The sequence below is a fragment of the Macaca thibetana genome, chromosome 2 (assembly GCF_024542745.1).
Source record: "Macaca thibetana thibetana isolate TM-01 chromosome 2, ASM2454274v1, whole genome shotgun sequence".
Classification (NCBI taxonomy): Eukaryota; Metazoa; Chordata; class Mammalia; order Primates; family Cercopithecidae; genus Macaca; species Macaca thibetana.
The window spans coordinates 37,839,868-37,858,751 of NC_065579.1; the positions used below are offsets into that span (position 1 = coordinate 37,839,868).

An 18,884-nucleotide genomic window follows, 5' to 3' on the forward strand; every position below is an offset into this window, starting at 1 on the left:
AGGGGCTACAGGCCCCATGCAAGTCCAAAATCCAATGGGCTGTTATTAAATCTTAAAGTTCCAAAATGATATCCTTTGATTCCATGTCTCACATCCAGGTCATGCTGATACAAGAGGTGGGCCCCCACAACCTTGGGCAAGTCTGCCTCTGTAGCTTTGTATGGTACAGCTCCCCTCCTGGCTACTTCCACAGGCTGGCCTTGAGTGTCTGCAGCTCTTCCAGGTGTACAGTGCAAGCTGTTGGTGGATCTACCATTCTAGGGTCTGGAGGACGATGGCCCTCTTCTCACAGCTCCACCAGGCAGTGCTCCCATGGGGACTGTGTCGGGAATCCAACCTTACATTTCCCTTCTGCACTGCCCTAGCAGAGGTTCTCCATCAGGGCTCCACCACTGCAGCAAATATCTGCCTGGACATACAGGCATTTCCATACATCCTCTGAAATCTAGGTGGAGGTCCCCCAACCTCAATTCTTGTCTTCCACATACCTGCAGGACCAACAGCATGTGAAAGCTGCCAAGACTTGGGACTTGCACCCTCTGAAGCAATGGCCTGAGCTGTACCTTGGCCCCTTTTGGCCATGGCTGGAGCAGCTGGGATACAGTTCTGCAGTTCCAAGGCTCCACACAGTAGGGGGAACCTGAACCTGGCTCAGGAAACCATTTTTCCCTCCTAGGCCTCCAGGTCTATGATGGGAGGGACTGTGGTGAAGGTCTCTGACATGCCCTGGAGACTCTACTCCTTATTAGTTATGCAAATTTCTGCAGCCATTAAATTTCTCCCCAGAACATGGGTTTTTCTTTCCTATCTCATCATCAGGCTGCAAAGTTTCCAAACTTTTATGTTCTCTTCCTCCTGAATACTTTGCCGCTTAGAAATTTCTTCGGCCAGATTCCCCAAATAATCTCTCTCAAGTTCAAAGTTCCCCAGACCTCTAGGGCAGGGGCAAGCTGCCAGTCTCTTTGCTAAGCATAGCAAAAGTCACCTTCGCTGTTCCCAACAAATTCCTCATCTCTATCTGAGACCACCTTAGCCTGAACTTTGTTCTCCATGTCACTATCAGCATTTTGGTCAAAGCCATTCAGCAAGTCTCTAAGAAGTTCCAAGCTTTCCCACATTTTTGTATTTTCTCCTGAGTCCTCTAAACTGTTCCAACTTCTACCTGTTACCCAGTTCCAAAGTAACTTCCACATTTCCGGAACATCTCATTCTACTGGTACCAATTTACTGTATTAGTCTGTTCTCGCACTGCTAATAAAGACATACCCAAGACAGGGTAATTTACAAAGGAAAGAGGTTTAATTGACTCACAGTTCAGCATGGCCGGGGAGGCCTCAGGAAACTTACAATCATGGTGGAAGGGGAAGTAAACTTGTCCTTCTTCACATGGTGGCAGAAAGGAGAAGTGCTGAGCAAAAGGGGGAAAAGCCCCTTATAGAACCATCAGATCTTGTGAGAACTCACTCACTATCACAAGAACAACATGAGGGTAACCACTCTCATGATTAAATTACCTCCCACTGGGTCCTTCCTACAAGTAGGGATTAGGGGAACTACAATTCAAGATGAGAGTAGGGTAGGAACACAGCCAAACCATATCACTTGCCATGCAAACAGCTGCCCACTTCCTCACCTAAGGCAGACATTGCTCATCAACCCTCTTCTCTCCATACCTGGAAGGCCTGGCCCAGTGGTTCTCAAACTTGGTTACCCATTGGAGTCATCTGGGGAAAGTTTTATTTTTTGGTAGTGCGTTGAGTCTTCTAATTTAGAGTCTCTGGGAGTGGTGCCTGAGCATTGATGATTTGAACATGCTTCAGCTAATTCTTACGTGTAGTTATTAGTCACAACCCCTTGTTGAGCCCAGTCATGAAGCCTCAGAATCCTTCTTAAACCAGGCACTAACAATTATTAAAGTTTGTATTCAAGACAATTACTAAAGCAATCCATGACTTATGTCTGATTGATCTATGCCAGCAGTTCTCAAAGTGTGAGAACCACACTGGGAATTTGTTAGGAATGCAAATTCTCAGGCCCTACCCTGGAACTAGTAAATTTAAAAGTCTGGGTTAGAAACAGTTTTATGAGCCCCTCCGGTAGGTTCTGATACACATTCAAATTTGAGAACCACTGCTCCAGTCAGTAACTGTGACTGATGGCCTGACATTCTAATCACCTGAAGCATCACCAAAAACCTACCAATTCTTGGACACCACTCAGAGAAATTCGAATAAATTAGAATACTCATGGCTTTAAAAACAAGCAAACAAACAAACTTTCCCCAGGTGATTCCTATAGGTAACGAAGCTTGAGAACCACTGGACTAGGCCTTCTAAGTTCTCAAAGAAAAGGTGTATTGGCCTTGCTTTCAGCCAGTGTTGTGCATTTACCTAGGCCTAGAGTGGCCACCTAAGTCTGGGGACACTGATGGTAGAGTGAGGATAGAATCCTCCCTCAGGCATGGTAACAAAGGGCAGTGCTTCAAGGTATGAACTGTGGCCGAGATCTGACCAACAGCACTGATGAAATGTTAGAGGGGCCCTGTGGTTAATCGAGGGACTTTGATATAAAGTGTTGGAGGTATCCCTCACTCCCAAGCCCCCTGATCGTAGCCCATGATGGTTCTGCCACCTAGGAACTTAACAATGGCATTGTTAAACTAGTATCTGATAAAATTGTATATACTCAGTGTATTAGTTTCCCATGGCTTCCATAATAAATTATCACAAACTGAACAGCTTTAAACATAAATTTATTCTATCGCAGTTCTGGAGGTTGGAAGTCTGAGATCAAGGTGTTGGCAGGCTCATTCTCTCTTTGAAGGCTCTAGGGAGGATCTATTCTATGCCTCTCTCCTAGTTGCCATCAGTTCTTGATGTAACTTGGCTTGTAGATGCATCACCCCAATCTCTGCCTCCATCTTCATATGGTGTTCTCCCTGGTGTGTTGCTGTATTTTCATTTGGCCTTCTTATAAGGATGCCAGCATGAAATTTAGGGCTCATCCTAATCCAGTATGATGTCATCTTAACTTGATTATATTTGCAAAGACCCTGTTTCCAAGTAAGATCACATTCACAGCTATCACAAGTTAGGACTTCAACATGTCTTTTGCAGGGATATAACTCAATACACAACATTCAATAATTTACCATTTAATGATAATAAGAATATATTGTGTGGTTTAAATATCTGTCATATTGGATTTTCACAACAACCTCAATGTATTTTATATATGAGAAACCTTTTGGAATAGCGGGCATTATGAAATTCAGAGCCATTTCATGATACACTCAGCCATGAACCTATCACTTCCAAACATCGAGGGGATTCTCTCATGCTGCACAACTGAAATATTTGGTGAACAAGTCCATGAACACGATACTCAATATTCATGAGTGGCTGGATTTCTGCCATAATCCCATTGAGACTTCGTCTCACACAAGGCGGTGGAGAAAAGTGCTGTAGCAATGACCAGACACATAGAAGTACTACCCTCTGGGATTCTCAACAATAAGAAATTAGCAAAAGGAATCAGTCATATGCCTGGACCTTGGCCTGGAAAACTTCATACTTGGGTGGGCTCTAAAACCAAAGCTATGTGTTGTACTTATGTGACCTCACTCTGGCAAGACAGTGTGCTGGCTGGATGGTGTTAGGTACATCCATTGCCCATTGAGAGTAGGGCTGAGGCTCCTCATTATCATGTCCACAGCAGGGTACTGAGGACAGAATGGGTGCTACATAGATGCTTGCTGCATGCTGTCTGAAGGGACTAAAGTGCCTCCACACCAAGAGCTTCTACCTGTTGGCATCACACCTGCTAGCAGGTGTGGATGTGGGTCGGCAGATGACCCTGAGGATAGCTGGGTTAGGATTAATTCACTGCCAGATATCTTCTCTTAGTTCACCACATTCTACACACACACACACACACAATCTTAAGTTTATCTTATATCTGAGTTAAGACATAATTATTCTGAAGCAGTGATTTTCAAACATTTGAAGAATTCTTGGCAACACCATTCAATACAAAACTCTGTGTGGAAGGTGTGTATGAAGTCTTGAAGGGAACTCAGACCCTGATGATAGTGAGCTGCCTCTTCCTGTTCTTCTCTTCTCCCTCCCCCATGCTCCAACAGCGACCCCTGTGGCAGCCCTAGGGAAACTCGGTCCTTGCAGAAAGCAGACCCATGCCCTTAGCCTCCCCCGGGAAGCAAGCCATCTGGTACCTTGTAGAAACCCCTGCCAGAGACAGCGCTCTCCCCAAGCCCAGTGTCAGCACTTCTGTGTCTGTATGAATGCAGATTCCTTTCCAGTGAACCCCATGAATTCTTCACTGCCCTGAGAATTTTTCCCTGATGTTCCTCACCACCCAATGGAGCAAGCACTCCTCTATGCCCCTTCCTCATGGCTGCACTGGGGAGCTGGGGGCTCTTAGGACACTTTACATTCACGTGACTGTGTTGGCCTTGGTGTCGGGGCCAAGCTCCTCATGCAGCAGCGGCAGGACCGCCTGGCTGGCAGAACCCTGCCTGCTGCAGCATGGTTCCACTTCCTCTTCTTCTGCTTCCCTCCACAGGGCTGGTCACCGTCCTCTAAATTAATAGATTTCCTTTCACGTAATTGAAAACAAGTTATTATCATCGCTTGATAATATTAATTATATCAATAATTGATATTGATTATATCAATAATCATCACCCTGATTACTTCTGAGCACCAGAAGGCAACATTGACAATGATGTTTGAAAGATGGAAGAAAGATTTAAAATTCCTAGGAAACAAAGTGCCCACTCTTGTGCCCCCTGACTTGGCATTTCCTGTTGTTCTCCCTCCCAGGTCAGTGTCCCCCTTCTCTTCAGCTGAGCGGGAGAGCCTGCCGTGACAAGCTGTCACCTGCCTGTTCAGGGGCTCTTCTCCAAGGCTCAGCCACCTGCTGGGATGGTGGGGGCGGCGGTGACAGGCCAAGCTCAGTGTTCAGTGAGGCCCAACAGTGCAAGGTGGCAGGAGGGCTGGAGGCTCCTTGCTGTGGGCCAGCACTTCCACTTTCCAGGCAAGAGGGAGCGGCCCCACAGCTGTCACTGACAGCCCCTGGGGTTTGCTCCAGACTTGGCAGAGGAGGACAGTCTCAGACTCCCAAATCACCTCTTTGAAATTCAGAAGAGCCACACTGTCATCTCCCCTCCTCTCTCTGACACAAAAACACACAAAAGATAAGCAAGCCCTAACTCTCTTTTACTCAGAGACCTACACTGCCAAGTTTTCTCTGTCTCCCACTCTCGCACACAGATTGATACATTCTCACACAGAATCTGGTTCTCTGTCTCTCTCTGTCTCTCTCTCTCTCTCTGTCTCACCCACACATACACACACACACACAGTATACTAATTAAACTCCAGCTCTCTCCTACCTCACTTGACCCAGGTATTTTGAGAGAATCAAAGCCCCTGTTTTCTGGGGGGAGCCCAGGCCATCTCGAGGTGTGACAACAGCACCTCCCCTAGTGGCAACACACAACTTGGGGTCTCTGCACTCTCAGACATTGACCTCCAGGTGTTTGGTAGCTGCTGCTGCACTGGATGAGTTCTCCTCCTCTCTTCCCAGCTGTGGGGACCGTGTAGATAAAACCAGTAAATTCACTCATGTTCTGGGGGATGATGAGAACAGAGAGTCCTGCTGCAGCCACAGCCTGAACATGCCCTCCCGGCATTTGTCGTGTAGCTGGCATTTGAGCTGAGGACATCTCCCCCACCACAAAAGCCTACCCCCATCCTCAGGGGAAATCAGGACTGTCTTCTTTGCAGAAAGTGGGATGTGTGCCTGGGGAGGTCCAGGCTGGTTGCCTTTATTCCTCCCAGGCTCCAGATAGGAAACCAGATAAAAATACACTTTGCTGTTTGCTCCTTTTTTTTTTTTTTTCTCCCTAGCTTGGGTTAACCATTTTTACATTTTTACAGTATTTTTGCTAACGTCAACCATGTATCTTTGGTGACTTGAGCAGATTGTAAGAATGGGCAGTATAAAAATATCCTCTTTCAGTGGAAGCATGAGGTAAATGAGGAGGGGAGTGAGGGAGCTGCCGTCCCCGCTCTGTGCTGTCACTACTGCAGCCAGCAGCTTCATGTTCCGTGTATTATGAGTGAGACAATGCCTAAGCATAGAAAAAAGCATGATGGGGTGAAATCCTGGCATTTGGCATAAAGAACTGGAAAGGGGGGCCATATTTGCTATAGGGAGTGATAAGCTTTGGAGGGCAGCCTTGGCGAGCACCCTGTTTAACAGCTGTAATTGGCACTGATACTGGACAGCACAGGCCATGCCAGCTGTCTGCTCTATGCTCACCTCCTATTACTTCTCCTTTAGGAACTCTGTGCTTCAGCCATTGTGGATTGCTTGCATGTCTCAGCCTCTCTCTTATCCCTGTTCGTTGCACAAGCTGCTCTCTGCCTGGACTTCCCTCCTGCAGTCACTTTGCCTGGTTAACGTCTACTTGTTCTCTAGGGCTGAGCATAGTGAAAATAATAGTTAACACTGGGCTGTGTAGGTGCTGATGAGAAACTGAGGCACAGAGAAGTAGGTTACTTGCCCCCGTTGCACAGGTAGAAAGAGGCAGTGCTGGTATCCAAACCCAGCCAAAGGCTCCAGGAGTTCTTAACCACCATCAGAAACTGCTTCTCTAACAGCTCCTGCCTGCCTTCCCTGACCCTTCCCTGGTTGTGGAGTCTCCTCTGGTTTTCAGAATGCCTTGTACCTACTCACATCTTCACCTTCCCTCGCTTTTCAATGTTTTTAACAATATATTTTAAGCTTCTGTTTTCTTGTCTGCCTCCCCACTGTCCTGTTCAGTTTGAGGGCAGGGACACTGGCTCATTTCTGGGACACCAGCTTCTCAGCAGGACTTGGCACAAAATGGTGCTTATTGCCTATTTCTTGATGGAATGAATGAATGAGTGGATAGATATGAATCCCTTAGGTAAACAAAACTGGCCAAGGTCTGGCAGACAAGCTGAGGGCCAAGCAGAGAGCCAATTTAGAAAGCTCCATTGTGGGATTGGAGGCAAGAAGGAGAAACAAGCCTAAGGGTGCCCCTAGAGAAAAGGGCATCTCCAGCCTCCGGAATCTTGACCTCCACTGAAGGGCTGGCAGGACAGTCAGCATGTAGAAAGACCACAGCACTGGGACCATTCAACCCTCGTGAAACCCAGGGCTATCTGCAGGCTACAGAGTTAGGAAAACCTGCCCCCCCAGAGGTGGAATGCAATGAAAATGGGGCAGAGGGCAGCATAGCATGACCTTGTAGTGGCAGGGCTCTCTAGGAGGCATGCTTCATCACTCTTCTTTCCTTTTGTATCATTGCGATTCCTTCTGACCCAAATGTGTTAGCTTTTACATTGCCAGGGAACAAAGAAAACCATAACTTGTATCTCATGTAGCCAATCTCAGGTAGTTCCAGTAAGTTTATGACAGTTACACTCTCTCCTCCCACCCACCTCCCCTGCAGCAACATTGGAATCAATATATAGGGAACCAGGGCACATGTGGTGTGTCCACATAAGGCTAGAGGCCAGCACAGGCATGCTGGTCACCTTGAGCTTCTCTAACTAGGCACAGCAACATAGCTTGTGCATGAGGCAAGAATAGCCTGTCTGTCATAATTCACAAGATATGGGAGTGAGGGTTTGAAAGGATGTGCATGCCAAGTTTTTTATTGCCTGCCTTCAACCAGAAACCTGATGGTTGGGCTGACCACGCTTTCTCCTTTCAGGGAGGGAAGATCCCCGTGAGATGGACAGCTCCAGAGGCCATCGCCTACCGCAAGTTCACTTCAGCCAGCGACGTTTGGAGCTATGGGATTGTCATGTGGGAAGTCATGTCATTTGGAGAGAGACCCTACTGGGATATGTCCAACCAAGATGTGAGTGTCAGCAGCACTTTGTCACCACAAAACCCTCATCGAAGGGATCCCAAAGGCGGTAGCATACCAGTTCTTCCGGTTTTCAGCTCATGGCCTCATAACCTGAACCTGCAGTGTTCAGGGCAGGGGACACACGGACACCCTTAGCATGGATGTTGGAACTAATCAAAGAGCCCAGCATGGAGGTGTGAAAGTCCCTATGACCACAAAGCCTGTAGAGGTGCCAAGGCCACAGTCCCCAACCCAAGAGACAAAGGGCTGTTTAATTCCAAATGGCTGAGGACCACGAATAGATCAGCCCCAAATTAAGCAGCAAAGTCTACCCTGCTTCTAAGCGTTCAGATTCTGTATTTTCCTTCCCCATGCACGACAGAGGGGAAGGAGGCACTGGACTGAGGGCCAGGGCCTGTGTTCCCATCCTGCTCTACCTCTGATGGCTGTGCTCCATTGAGCCAGTTGCAGTTTCTTTGTGGGACTTGTACCTCCTAGCTTTAAAGAGAAGAACTGTAAAGGGCCCTTCTTCCCTGATAATTCACTCTTCTATGATCCCAGATCACCTATCAGTGAAGGAAGAGGTGGAAAGCTTTCCAAAGCTGGTCAGCTTCAGATGGACCACAGGAGAGGGCCTCTGTCTGCGGGGAGGTCAGCACTCCCCCAGGATGCCCTCAAGGGAAAAGGGTGAGAAAGGAAGAGAAGGGTCATCTAACATGCTTTAAATAGAGGCTTTTTGGAATGTTCCACATGAGAGCCTTTGCTCCATACTTACTAAAAGGTGAGGAAGCCTTTTTAGAATGATTTGCTTTGATAAGTCTCCAATGAAAAGTCCTGCCTGAATTTCAACACTGCCTCTCACCCTGAGCTGATCTCCAGGGACCAGGCCTCTTTTGTGCTTTGAATACATACCCTCCCCTTGGTGCTGAGAGGATTACAATTTGCAAAGCTGCATATCTATGTTCTCTGCTTGCCCTTCCCATCACTTTGGGAGAGGGGGCAGTTTTTATCCTTCCCAACTTACAGCTAAAAGAGAAAGAACGGCCCCCAGTTCAGATCTGAGTCCACTGGCAGCCAGCCACACTCTAACCCCCTCTGTGCTGGGGTGAACACTGAGGAACTTGTAAGCTGTGGAGTCAGCAATCTGCTCTCCTGCCACAGGTTTAGTGCCATGGCAGCTGCTCAGAAGATTGAGAAAGGTGGCAATTTCCCAGAGAGACTGTGGAAAGAGGAGCTGGGGTACCTCTATGACAGTACTCCCTGTTGCCATGGGCAGAGTGGCTCCAGCCTGGAGTGGGTGAAATGACTGCATCCTTAACCAGGTCCTGAAGTCAACCATGGCTGGTGTCTACGTCCTCTATTATCTGTGATTAGCAACACTTTGCCTCTGCTCCTGGAGCATGTCAAATCAGTAAGTGGTGGAGTTAGTACAAAGCCTACTTTCATGAAATCAGCTGCACCCTGGTTCTGTCTATACCAGCTGCTAAATGAGTATAACACGTTAGCTAGAAAAAGCAGACCCAGCAGGGCACAGTGGCTCGCGCTTGTAGTCCCAGCACCTTGGGAGGTGGAGGCGGGTGGATTGCTTGAGGCCAGGAGTTTAAGACCAGCCTGGTCAATACGGTAAAACTTTGTCTCTGCTAAAAATACAAAATTAGCCAGGCGTGGTGGCGCATGCCTGTAATCCCAGCTACTCGGGAGGCTGAGGCACAAAAACTGCTTGAGCCTTAGAGGTGGAGATTGCAGTGAGCCAAGATCTCGCCACTGCATTCCAGCCTGGGTGATGGAGTGGGACCCTGTCTCAAAAAAAGAAAGAAAAGAAAAGAAAAGAAAAATCAGACCCATCTTATCCTGCCCAAGACCTTAATCTGATTAAGAACAATTCAGCACATACAGAATGAATTACAAAACTGTCTGACAAGCAGGATTTCACATTTAAGATATTTTCTGTCAATGCTGAAAACAAATAAAATTTCTGATATTAGACTTCCAGAATTCCCAAATTATTCATTTAACACACAGTCAGTGTATGCTAGTTGTGACTAAGCACTGTGCTTGCTGGTTCTATTCTTGAGGGTTTTGTAGTCCAGTGGCATAAACATGGGGCTTTGAGAACATTTGAGTGGAGGAGGTAAGGGAAGACTTCCTGGACATTTGACATTTGAGATGGGTCTCAGAGGGAATAAGAACATCTGTAGAGTAGCAGTTTATTCTAATTTTGCTGCGCTTCTTCAAAATAAAGCCCCTAAGCATTGTCTCAAGTACAATTTTGCTCCCCGTAGGAGGCAAGAGGTGACTTCATGCCCATTCAGAAAGCTTCTTACAACCTGGCCTGGGAGAGAGCCAGGAGGGGCTCCCAGCTGCTGGACTGAAGCCTCACTCATCAGAAACCACCAAGGTGGTGGCGGTAAAGGATTTTACAGATGACAATTGAAAGGTTTTAAGGAAGAGAATTGCAGAGGCAAGTCGGAGTGCTGGTAATTAGGCTTCCAGAGCCCAGGAAGGCCTTTGAACATGTACAGAGAGTTTGTCAGCCAGAGAGAGCAACTTGGAAGTTCTGCTGCTTGGATCTGATTGACAGAGATAATGAGAGTGGCAGTGTCTGTGGAGAGGAACTGCAGTCTTATTGAAACATCAGAGCTTGACTTAACCCGCTCTACCCTGGTTTCTCCACTACTCTGAGCTCCTCCACTTCCCTCTCTCCAGTGCAAGGTCGAGTAGGCACTACCCACAGCCTGACTCACTAATGGGAAATACATGTCTGGGAGCAGCCAGGAGCAGGCCCTGAAAATGCAAGGGCAAGAGGAGGGGCTCTGCCCATTTCCCAGAGGAGTTCTAGTCACTCCATCCAGTCCCAGAGAGCACCTGGGGTCAAACTACCTGCACCTGATCCCTACCGAACCCGCGTACCTACCATTTCTCAGTACAGGTGAATAAAGGCAACCCCTCACCACACATCCTCCCTGCCCCTTTAATTAGATCCCAGGACATTTGCTTACACTGGCCTTTGCAATGGCCAAAAGAGTTGTTGCTGAACTTTCAAAGTGAGACAGCAGAGAGCTCTGGGTAACAGTTGCCTGGACTGGTCTCCTTACCCCCACAGCTTTACTTTTACTTCTCTCTGGAAATGCCATCTGATTTCATTCTAATCTTCAATCTTCTCAATAGCCACTTATCTCATCCTTTTATGGACCAATGAAAGGAGCCCAAAACTCACTTCCATTTTCAGCTCTGCTCAGTAGGACACACTATGCCTCCAACCTTAGGCCATCTCTTTCCATACAATTCAAACCTGGTCACTGGCATTTACAGCCATCATCAGATAGCCAGAATGAAGGTGTTTCTCCACTCCTCCTCCCTGTTCCCCATACCTGCTAGTGAGGCAAGTGTGACAGAGAATGATCTCAAAGTCCTATTAGAAGACCAAAGTTATTTTTTGATATAATGATGTTGTAATTTGACTATAAATTTCATGTGCTCAAAAATTTAGAAAACACACAAATCTTAAAGAATATAATACAAATCTCCAAAGGCATAGTACTTCAATCAAAGACTTGAGTGGATAAATGCTACTCATATACCAATGAAAGACCTCAGTATTTTTTCCTTTCGGCTGAAGGGTAAAGCACACTTTTTTCCCTATGCGCAAGAAGCATTAATGCTCCCAGATTATCAGCTCAAGTAATAACAACAAAATTATTTACAAGAAGTAACAAATGGAGTAGAGTCCCATTTTCTAAACACAAACATGGTAGAGGGTTCCCACGGCTATGCTGTACCCTGCAAAGTGAGAAAAGTCCTTGATGCTTTTAAACACTATCTTCCTGGACCTCCAAAATGAGCAGTAGTAGCTCCCTTCTTTGCCGGGAAGACATCTACTATAATAGACACAGCCGTAATGACACCTTCTGTGTGATAAGGATTCATCCTACTACTCATCTGTGCTGTGCTCAACACACATCACTTCGGTGTCATTTAATCTTTGTAACAATCTCATCTGTGAAGTTTCAGGAAGTCAGGTGACTCTCCCAAGGTTCTATAGCTAAGAAGAAATGGAACTTGGATTTGAAACCAGCCTTCCAAGGTCTATGCACTATGTAGTACTATCACCAACACAGCCAAATGGGCCTTTGCTCCTAGCTGACCTGCCCAGAAAGGAGAAATCAGTGGCTTTTTGATGTCCTCTTAAAAAGAAACTAAACCTACCAAACAAAGAGCAAATACAAAACACAAATACCAGAACAGTCTTCAAAAAAAAAGTGACTTGTGCCTGTAATCCCAGCACTTTGGGAGGTCGAAGCGGGCGTATCACAGGGTCAAGAGATGGAGACCATCCTGGCCAACATGGTGAAGTCCCGTCTCTACTAAAAATACAAAAGTTAGCAGGGCGTGGTGGCGCGTGCCTGTAGTCCTAGCTGCTCGGGAGGCTGAAGCAGGAGAATTGTTTGAACCCGGGAGGTGGAGGTTGCAGTGAGCCGATTGTGCCACTACACTCCAGCATGGGCAACAGAGTGAGACACCATCTCAAAAAAAAAAAAAAAAAAAAAAAAAAAAGCCAGTGGGATGCCATGATGCCATGCTATGGAGGCAACAAGGGAAACAGAATTGAGTTCCATTCAGTCTAGAGCTTACAGGGAGAAGACTCAGCGTGTGTATGGGTACCCATTCTCTTGATCCCTTGCCAGAAGAGTTTGGATCAGCTGGTCACACCATGGAGCTGTGCTCTCACAGAAAGGCCCTGACTCCAGTGCTCTTTCTTGTTCCAGGACAGGTGGTAGAGCTTGTCAGTGAGGAAAATTAGTATCTGGGGCTCTAACATCTAACGACCTGAGCAGAGATGGCATTAGTTTAGGGGACCACCAGGAACGTTAACTGGCCTGCACTGGAAGACTTTGGGGACGCCTAGCACCGTGAGAGGTTGAATTGGACTCTAGCTCCTCCTGCTGGCCCTACCTAACTTGCCCTTATGCAATTCAGAAGGAGCTCCAGAGGCCATTCAATGGGTAATCCCACTTGGAGATTCTGTGACTGGGACCCTCAATCTAGTTATTTGGAAGGAACTGGAAAAGGGTGCGAGGTTTGTGAGCCAGGCTGATGGGAATGATGCCCAGCTGCTCATTCTCATAGATTACTTAGTTTAGCTCCATGCCCTTGTTGCATACCGAGAAGACATCAGACACCTCCAGGGGCTGCTCTCCAGGCTGAGATTACTCTGACAGCCCAACAGAGGCCTAGGAAATGCAGCTTTTGAAGTATTCAAAACTTAAAATCAAGCACCACTGTGATTTATTCCCAGCCCCATCTTTTGCTAGTTGTGTGCCCCTGGGCAAGTTACTTCACTGTTTATGCCTCCATTTTCTCATGGGGAAATGGGGTTAAAATGGTTGTCCTCAGAGGATAGCAGGGGAATTTGATTGACTACAGTTTAGAGGAGAGAAAAGATTGTCAGTGCAACACAGTGTTCAAAAGAGACTATTCCCAGTCACTGGATTTTTAAATATAGTAATAAAATTGATATGGTTTGTATGCTTGATTATTGAATGGAAGAACTAATACACCTTGATTATCTCCAGTGACTTGGTTATCATTTTATCTCATGTCCTGTCTCATGTCCTACATACTGTGCATAGAAATTGTAAAAACTAAACTAACTGAAAATACTCACTTTTTGACCAATTTATAAAGTATATAAAAAAGAAAGAATAATCAGTTGAAATGAATCGGATTATTTATAAGTAGAAGCAAAAACACCAAAAACCCCCTGAAGTCCAAATTATTTCCTTTGTTGTTTAAAATGCTTTAACTATTTATTTTAATATAAAATCAATGCAGGATTATTATAGAAAATAAAAAATTCAAACAAGCAAAGAGAAAAACATTAAAAACATTCAGGTTTCTGCCTATCCAGAGGCAACTGCTATTAACACCATGCTGTATATCCTTCTAAGGTCTTTTCTATGCATGTGTATAATAGTTGGTTTTTATTTTGTTTTTTACAAAAGCAAGATTATACTATACCTGAAGTTATGCAGCCAGCTCTTTTGCCTATTACAATATGAGCATATTTCCATTTCAATAGGTAGATTTTTGTAGTATCACTTTAAGGCCTACATCGTATTTTAGGCCTTCTGTTGCATTATGGGTGTACCATAATAAATTCATATGTTTAGCACTTGGGTCACTTACAATTATTTTTTTAATGTAAAAAGCACAGAGTAGGCATAATTGATTTAAAAGGATTTGAAGTTAAGATGTACTGGATGAAAAAACACAAAGATCTGAAAAACAGACAAAGTACTTAATGTTCCTAAAATCTTTACGAAATTACTGTCTGGAGTTTGTGAAAATTACCAAAATCTGATTGACAGTATTCATTTTGGACCACCTTGTTATTTTGACTGTTGTCATTGATTTGAACAAATTTGTTTAACCAAGTCCATTCATGTTGCTGCCTCATGAGGGTTATGACAAATAATGCAGAGGAGGCATCTAGAGGGTCTCTAGCATGGAGTAAGTGCTCCACCAATGCTAATCCCTTCCCTCCCTTTCTCTTCCCTACCAAATGAAAGAATGAGTCCACCACAAGTTTTGAGGACATCCTTTATAAATAGTGGGTTCACTGGGTTTCCCATGTCATTGTTTCATCACCCCTGGTGCCACCAGCTTCCAGTAAGGCAGAATTGGGCCCTATGTCTTCTTAAAGAGTGCAGATGCTCAAGCTGTTCACTGGCTCATTCTTCAACAAACATTTACAGAGGTCCATGTGTGTCAGGCCCTGCACCAGGAACTGGGGACATAAAGAAGTACCATGATGTGGCCCCTGCTTTCTAGGAGCCCAAAGTCTAGGTGGATAAACCAAGTGCACAGAAAATCCATTATAGCGGAAGGTGTGCGAGCACAGAGCAAGGGCATCTGAGCCAGCCTGGATATAAAGGGGATGATTTGTGAGTGACTGGCTGGTGGCAGTCACACAGTCACACCTGTTCCTTGTATGTCACTGCAGGTCATCAATGCCATCGAGCAGGACTACCGGCTGCCCCCACCCATGGACTGTCCAGCTGCTCTACACCAGCTCATGCTGGACTGTTGGCAGAAGGACCGGAACAGCCGGCCCCGCTTTGCAGAGATTGTCAACACCCTAGACAAGATGATCCGGAACCCGGCAAGTCTCAAGACTGTGGCAACCATCACCGCTGTGTGAGTCTAGTGAAATGGTGATCCCTAAATATGGGTGGTTTCATGGTCAGGGGCATAGCCAGCAGCCTCTAACCGTGATCATGTTCAAATTTTTTAAACAGTGTCTAGTTACAGTGTGGGCCTTATGTTGAGGAGAGCACGCATGCGTGAAGAAAGACAGGTAGGAGAATATTGCAATGATCGTGATAGAGAAAATAGTGTCTTAAATCAGGATAATGGTTGTGGAAAAAAGTAAATGAGTTTTGGCAATTTGGGAGACAAAATCTTTATGACTTGGTGAAGGATTGGACATGGATGTTGAGGGTGAGGGAGATGTCTAGATAGCACCCGGATTTCTGGTTTGGATACCTGGGTGTCTGCTTTGAAATGTGCCAAAGAAGGTTGGCAGTGGTTCTCATTGCTCCATTTTTTTTTTCAAATAGCTAAGGATGAAACTAGGAAAAAAATGTTACCAATATATCTGGGGAGGTTGTGGTAAAATATGCATATTTTTTAAAGGATCATGTCTTTGAATGGTGAGGCTCCTAAATTTTGGTTTACAAAGGAGTTGGGAGCCTTCTGTTCCCTTCAGACTGAACGCTATGTCAATCTGCCTGTCTGGGTTAACTGACCTGTGACAGTCCCCAGAGGCAGAGACACTGGCCACCTGGATATAGAAGTCATGCTGATTTAGGATTCCATGAGGAAGAAGGGTTCAGCCCAGGGCTCCACTATAATCCTCATTCCATCAGGAATGCTGCCTTCCATGAAGTCAGCTGTCAGGCCAGACTGGGGCACTGTCCATGCATCTCTGCAGTGTGTGGTCATCTGCCCCTCTCTGTCTCACCAGGCCTTCCCAGCCCCTGCTCGACCGCTCCATCCCAGACTTCACGGCCTTTACCACCGTGGATGACTGGCTCAGCGCCATCAAAATGGTCCAGTACAGGGACAGCTTCCTCACTGCTGGCTTCACCTCCCTCCAGCTGGTCACCCAGATGACATCAGAGTAAGTGATGAGAATCTCTCTGTCCAGACCACACCTAGGGGTCAGTGCTCCTTCCCTGCTATTGCAGATGCTGTGAGTCCTATTTCTGGCCTCATCCCTGGAGCTCCGTCTCTGTATAGACCAGGCCTGGACAGGGAGCACCTTGGAAAGATGTAGGGGGATGTGAGGGTGGGGTGGGGAGGTGGAAATCCACTCTGGGCCCCAAATGAGAGTTCTTCAAAGTTATAGCCATATGTCATTTGCCTAATCACCCAGAGTCTCTTCCCCATTTAAGTTTTTAAACTTGACTCATCAAAGAGAGCATCCAGATGGAAAGAACACAGCCAGCCAGTACTTTAAATAACATAGCAGGAAAAGCATTGCACTGATTCAGCAACAGTCTGAGATGTGTGGGGGGCTTGTCCTTATACTTAGATAGCAGTTGTCAATAAGCATGCATTTCCATCCCCCACAATTATTTACCAGTCTGTCTCCCACAGGAGTTTGGAGGAATACACAAAATAAAATTATTCAAATAAGATGAGAGCCGGAAAGAGTTTTAAAGATCCATGTGGTCCAGCATTTCCCCTAAGAATGTTCAGAGAAGCACCGGTTGTGGGAAATGTTAATAGGTTCTCCTTGGAAAAAAGGTCCTGCAGTCAAATAAATTTGGGAAATATTGTGCACTTTATCACCCTCTTGGAGATTCACTGCTCATATTAGCATTATAAAGGCCATGAGAAATCCTGAAATAAAGGAACCCATTTAAAATTATTAAATACCATAGAACCATATTTTTGAGGGGCAGGGTTTTATAGAACTGTAGTCTGGGAAATATTTATCTAGTTCTACCCCTTCCATTCTGCAGATTCTGAACTTATGTAACATTAGTGCTCACAAGTGGCAAAGTTGAGACACAAGCCTGCTTTTCTGGCTGCCAGTTCAATGTTCTGCTACCTGTCCACCCCAGGGTCTCAGTGGTTCCCAGGCTTTGCTGCACACTGGAATCACCCGAGGACCTTTAAAAACTATTGATGCCTGGTTCTCACTCCCATACCTTCTGATTAGTTGTGGTGAGATCTGAGCATCAGAGATTTTTAAAGCTCCTCAGGTGATTCTAATGTGCAGCAAAGTTTGGGAACCACTGGATTAAGGTTGGCAAGGGTCAAATTTCACCTTCTATACTCACAGAAGCTCACATAATCCTACCTGGGAAATTAACTCTACCCTTCAAACACACACACACATGCACACGCACACACACACACAGGGGGACTTCATGGGCTCCGTGGGCTATAACATGTACCAATAGCACATATTATGGAATCTGGCAGCCTGTAATACACATTTCCTATGGTAGAAGATTCATTCATCCATCAGTCTGCAAACACATATTGATCACCTATTATACAATGGGCCCAGTGCAAGGTGCTGGGATTTCCTCCTTGCAACTGGGGCAAACCGGTTGCTGAGTCCCGGTTTGAGGAAAGAGTGGTGATGATCCACCTCGTAGCTGAGCCCCCAGGGACAGCTTCCTGACATTCTGACGGTTTTTCTGTCAGTATTCCTGGAGTCCAGCTCCACCTCTCTGAGGTTTTTTTTTTTTTTTTTTTTTTTTTTTTTCCAGAAATGGTGGAGCCACCACTTTCTCCAGGGAGATGGTTTAAATGTATGTCTAGCTTTGGATCCACTGAACATCAGAATACATTTCTTAAAAACTAGATTCATTTCCTGGTGATGCCATAAAAAGATGGTTCCTGCCATTAAGAATGACTGTCAAATAGACAGCAAAAATTAATAAATAGAAAAGATGCACTCCTCAGTGGAAAACCAACTTCCTCATCTTTTAGAGTGAAAATTGATGCCCCTAGATAATCAGAGGGACTGAGTTCAGAGATAGAATCAGGTGTTTATGAAGACTGGCTACTCCATTTTCCCACTGTGATTTGCCTGCATATGGGGGCCATTGTCACATAATCCCCCAGGATCTAAAAGAATTCTCTCAGTCTGAGAATAATCACATGAAAAAGATAAGGGGAAGACCAAAAGGAAAGTGAAACTGTAAATTAAGGGATTTCGTTCAAAGTAAAGCATGTCCACACACTATTAGAGCAATTTGATTTGTTTATTGAGAAGTAAAAGAAGGAAAAGGAAAATAAGCACTTAATAAAATAGATTGTGGGACAATCTGTGAATTCAAAATTCAAGCATGCCTCCCTAAAGTATTTGCCAAAAAGACACGAACACTTTGAGCATCTCAACCAGCAGCATCCCTTGGGAGACTGACTACTAACTGAAAGGGGCATGGGGCGGGACAGCCAAGGCATTGTGGACAGAGATCCATCCAACGGTTCACCAGGGTCTGATGTGCAGTGTACAAAGCAATCAGCTGTGCTGGATTTGGGGGGCTTTAGAGGAAATACAGTCAGGACCTTAGAAGAGTTCTGCCAGCATCCCTGCAGGGGTGCTGAGAACCAACTTGTCTTGTATTTGAATACCAGCTCCACCACTGCTCACCTACTCTGTGACCTTGAGCACATTACTTAACTTCTCTGAGCCCTGCTTGCCTTGTTTATAAATAATTTATAAATTATTATAAATAATAATGCCCATCTCATTAGTCTGTGATGGGAGGTTAATGGAATGGCATACGCAAAGTACTTGATCCATTATCTACCCATAGCATGCACACAAAAAATGGTTACTGTTAAATTTTTATCATCATTGAGTTTGCAGTGGTTTCTCTAATTTTGTGAAATGCTTTCACATAGGTTTAAATGAGATAGTGTATGGCACATGGGATGCATTCAAGCA

At 45.5% G+C, this 18,884-nt stretch overlaps 3 protein-coding genes across 3 annotated transcripts in view; 2 read left to right on the plus strand and 1 right to left on the minus strand.

Annotated features, from left to right (window-relative positions):
• ANAPC13 (anaphase promoting complex subunit 13) overlaps positions 1-18,884 on the minus strand; it is a 1,014,760-nt gene that overhangs the window by 740,756 nt on the left and 255,120 nt on the right. The gene's annotated exons all lie outside the window — the stretch shown is intronic.
• Positions 1-18,884, plus strand: part of EPHB1 (EPH receptor B1) — a 456,164-nt gene that overhangs the window by 431,557 nt on the left and 5,723 nt on the right. The window contains exons 13-15 of the mRNA XM_050779594.1: positions 7,769-7,918; positions 14,913-15,106; positions 15,936-16,091. Coding sequence (XP_050635551.1) covers positions 7,769-7,918; positions 14,913-15,106; positions 15,936-16,091 — 500 coding nt within the window. The remainder of the gene's footprint in view (positions 1-7,768; positions 7,919-14,912; positions 15,107-15,935; positions 16,092-18,884) is intronic.
• Positions 18,029-18,884, plus strand: part of PCCB (propionyl-CoA carboxylase subunit beta) — a 1,054,487-nt gene continuing 1,053,631 nt past the window's right edge. The window contains exon 1 of the mRNA XM_050779627.1: positions 18,029-18,032. The gene's annotated coding sequence lies outside the window, so the exon portion shown is untranslated. The remainder of the gene's footprint in view (positions 18,033-18,884) is intronic.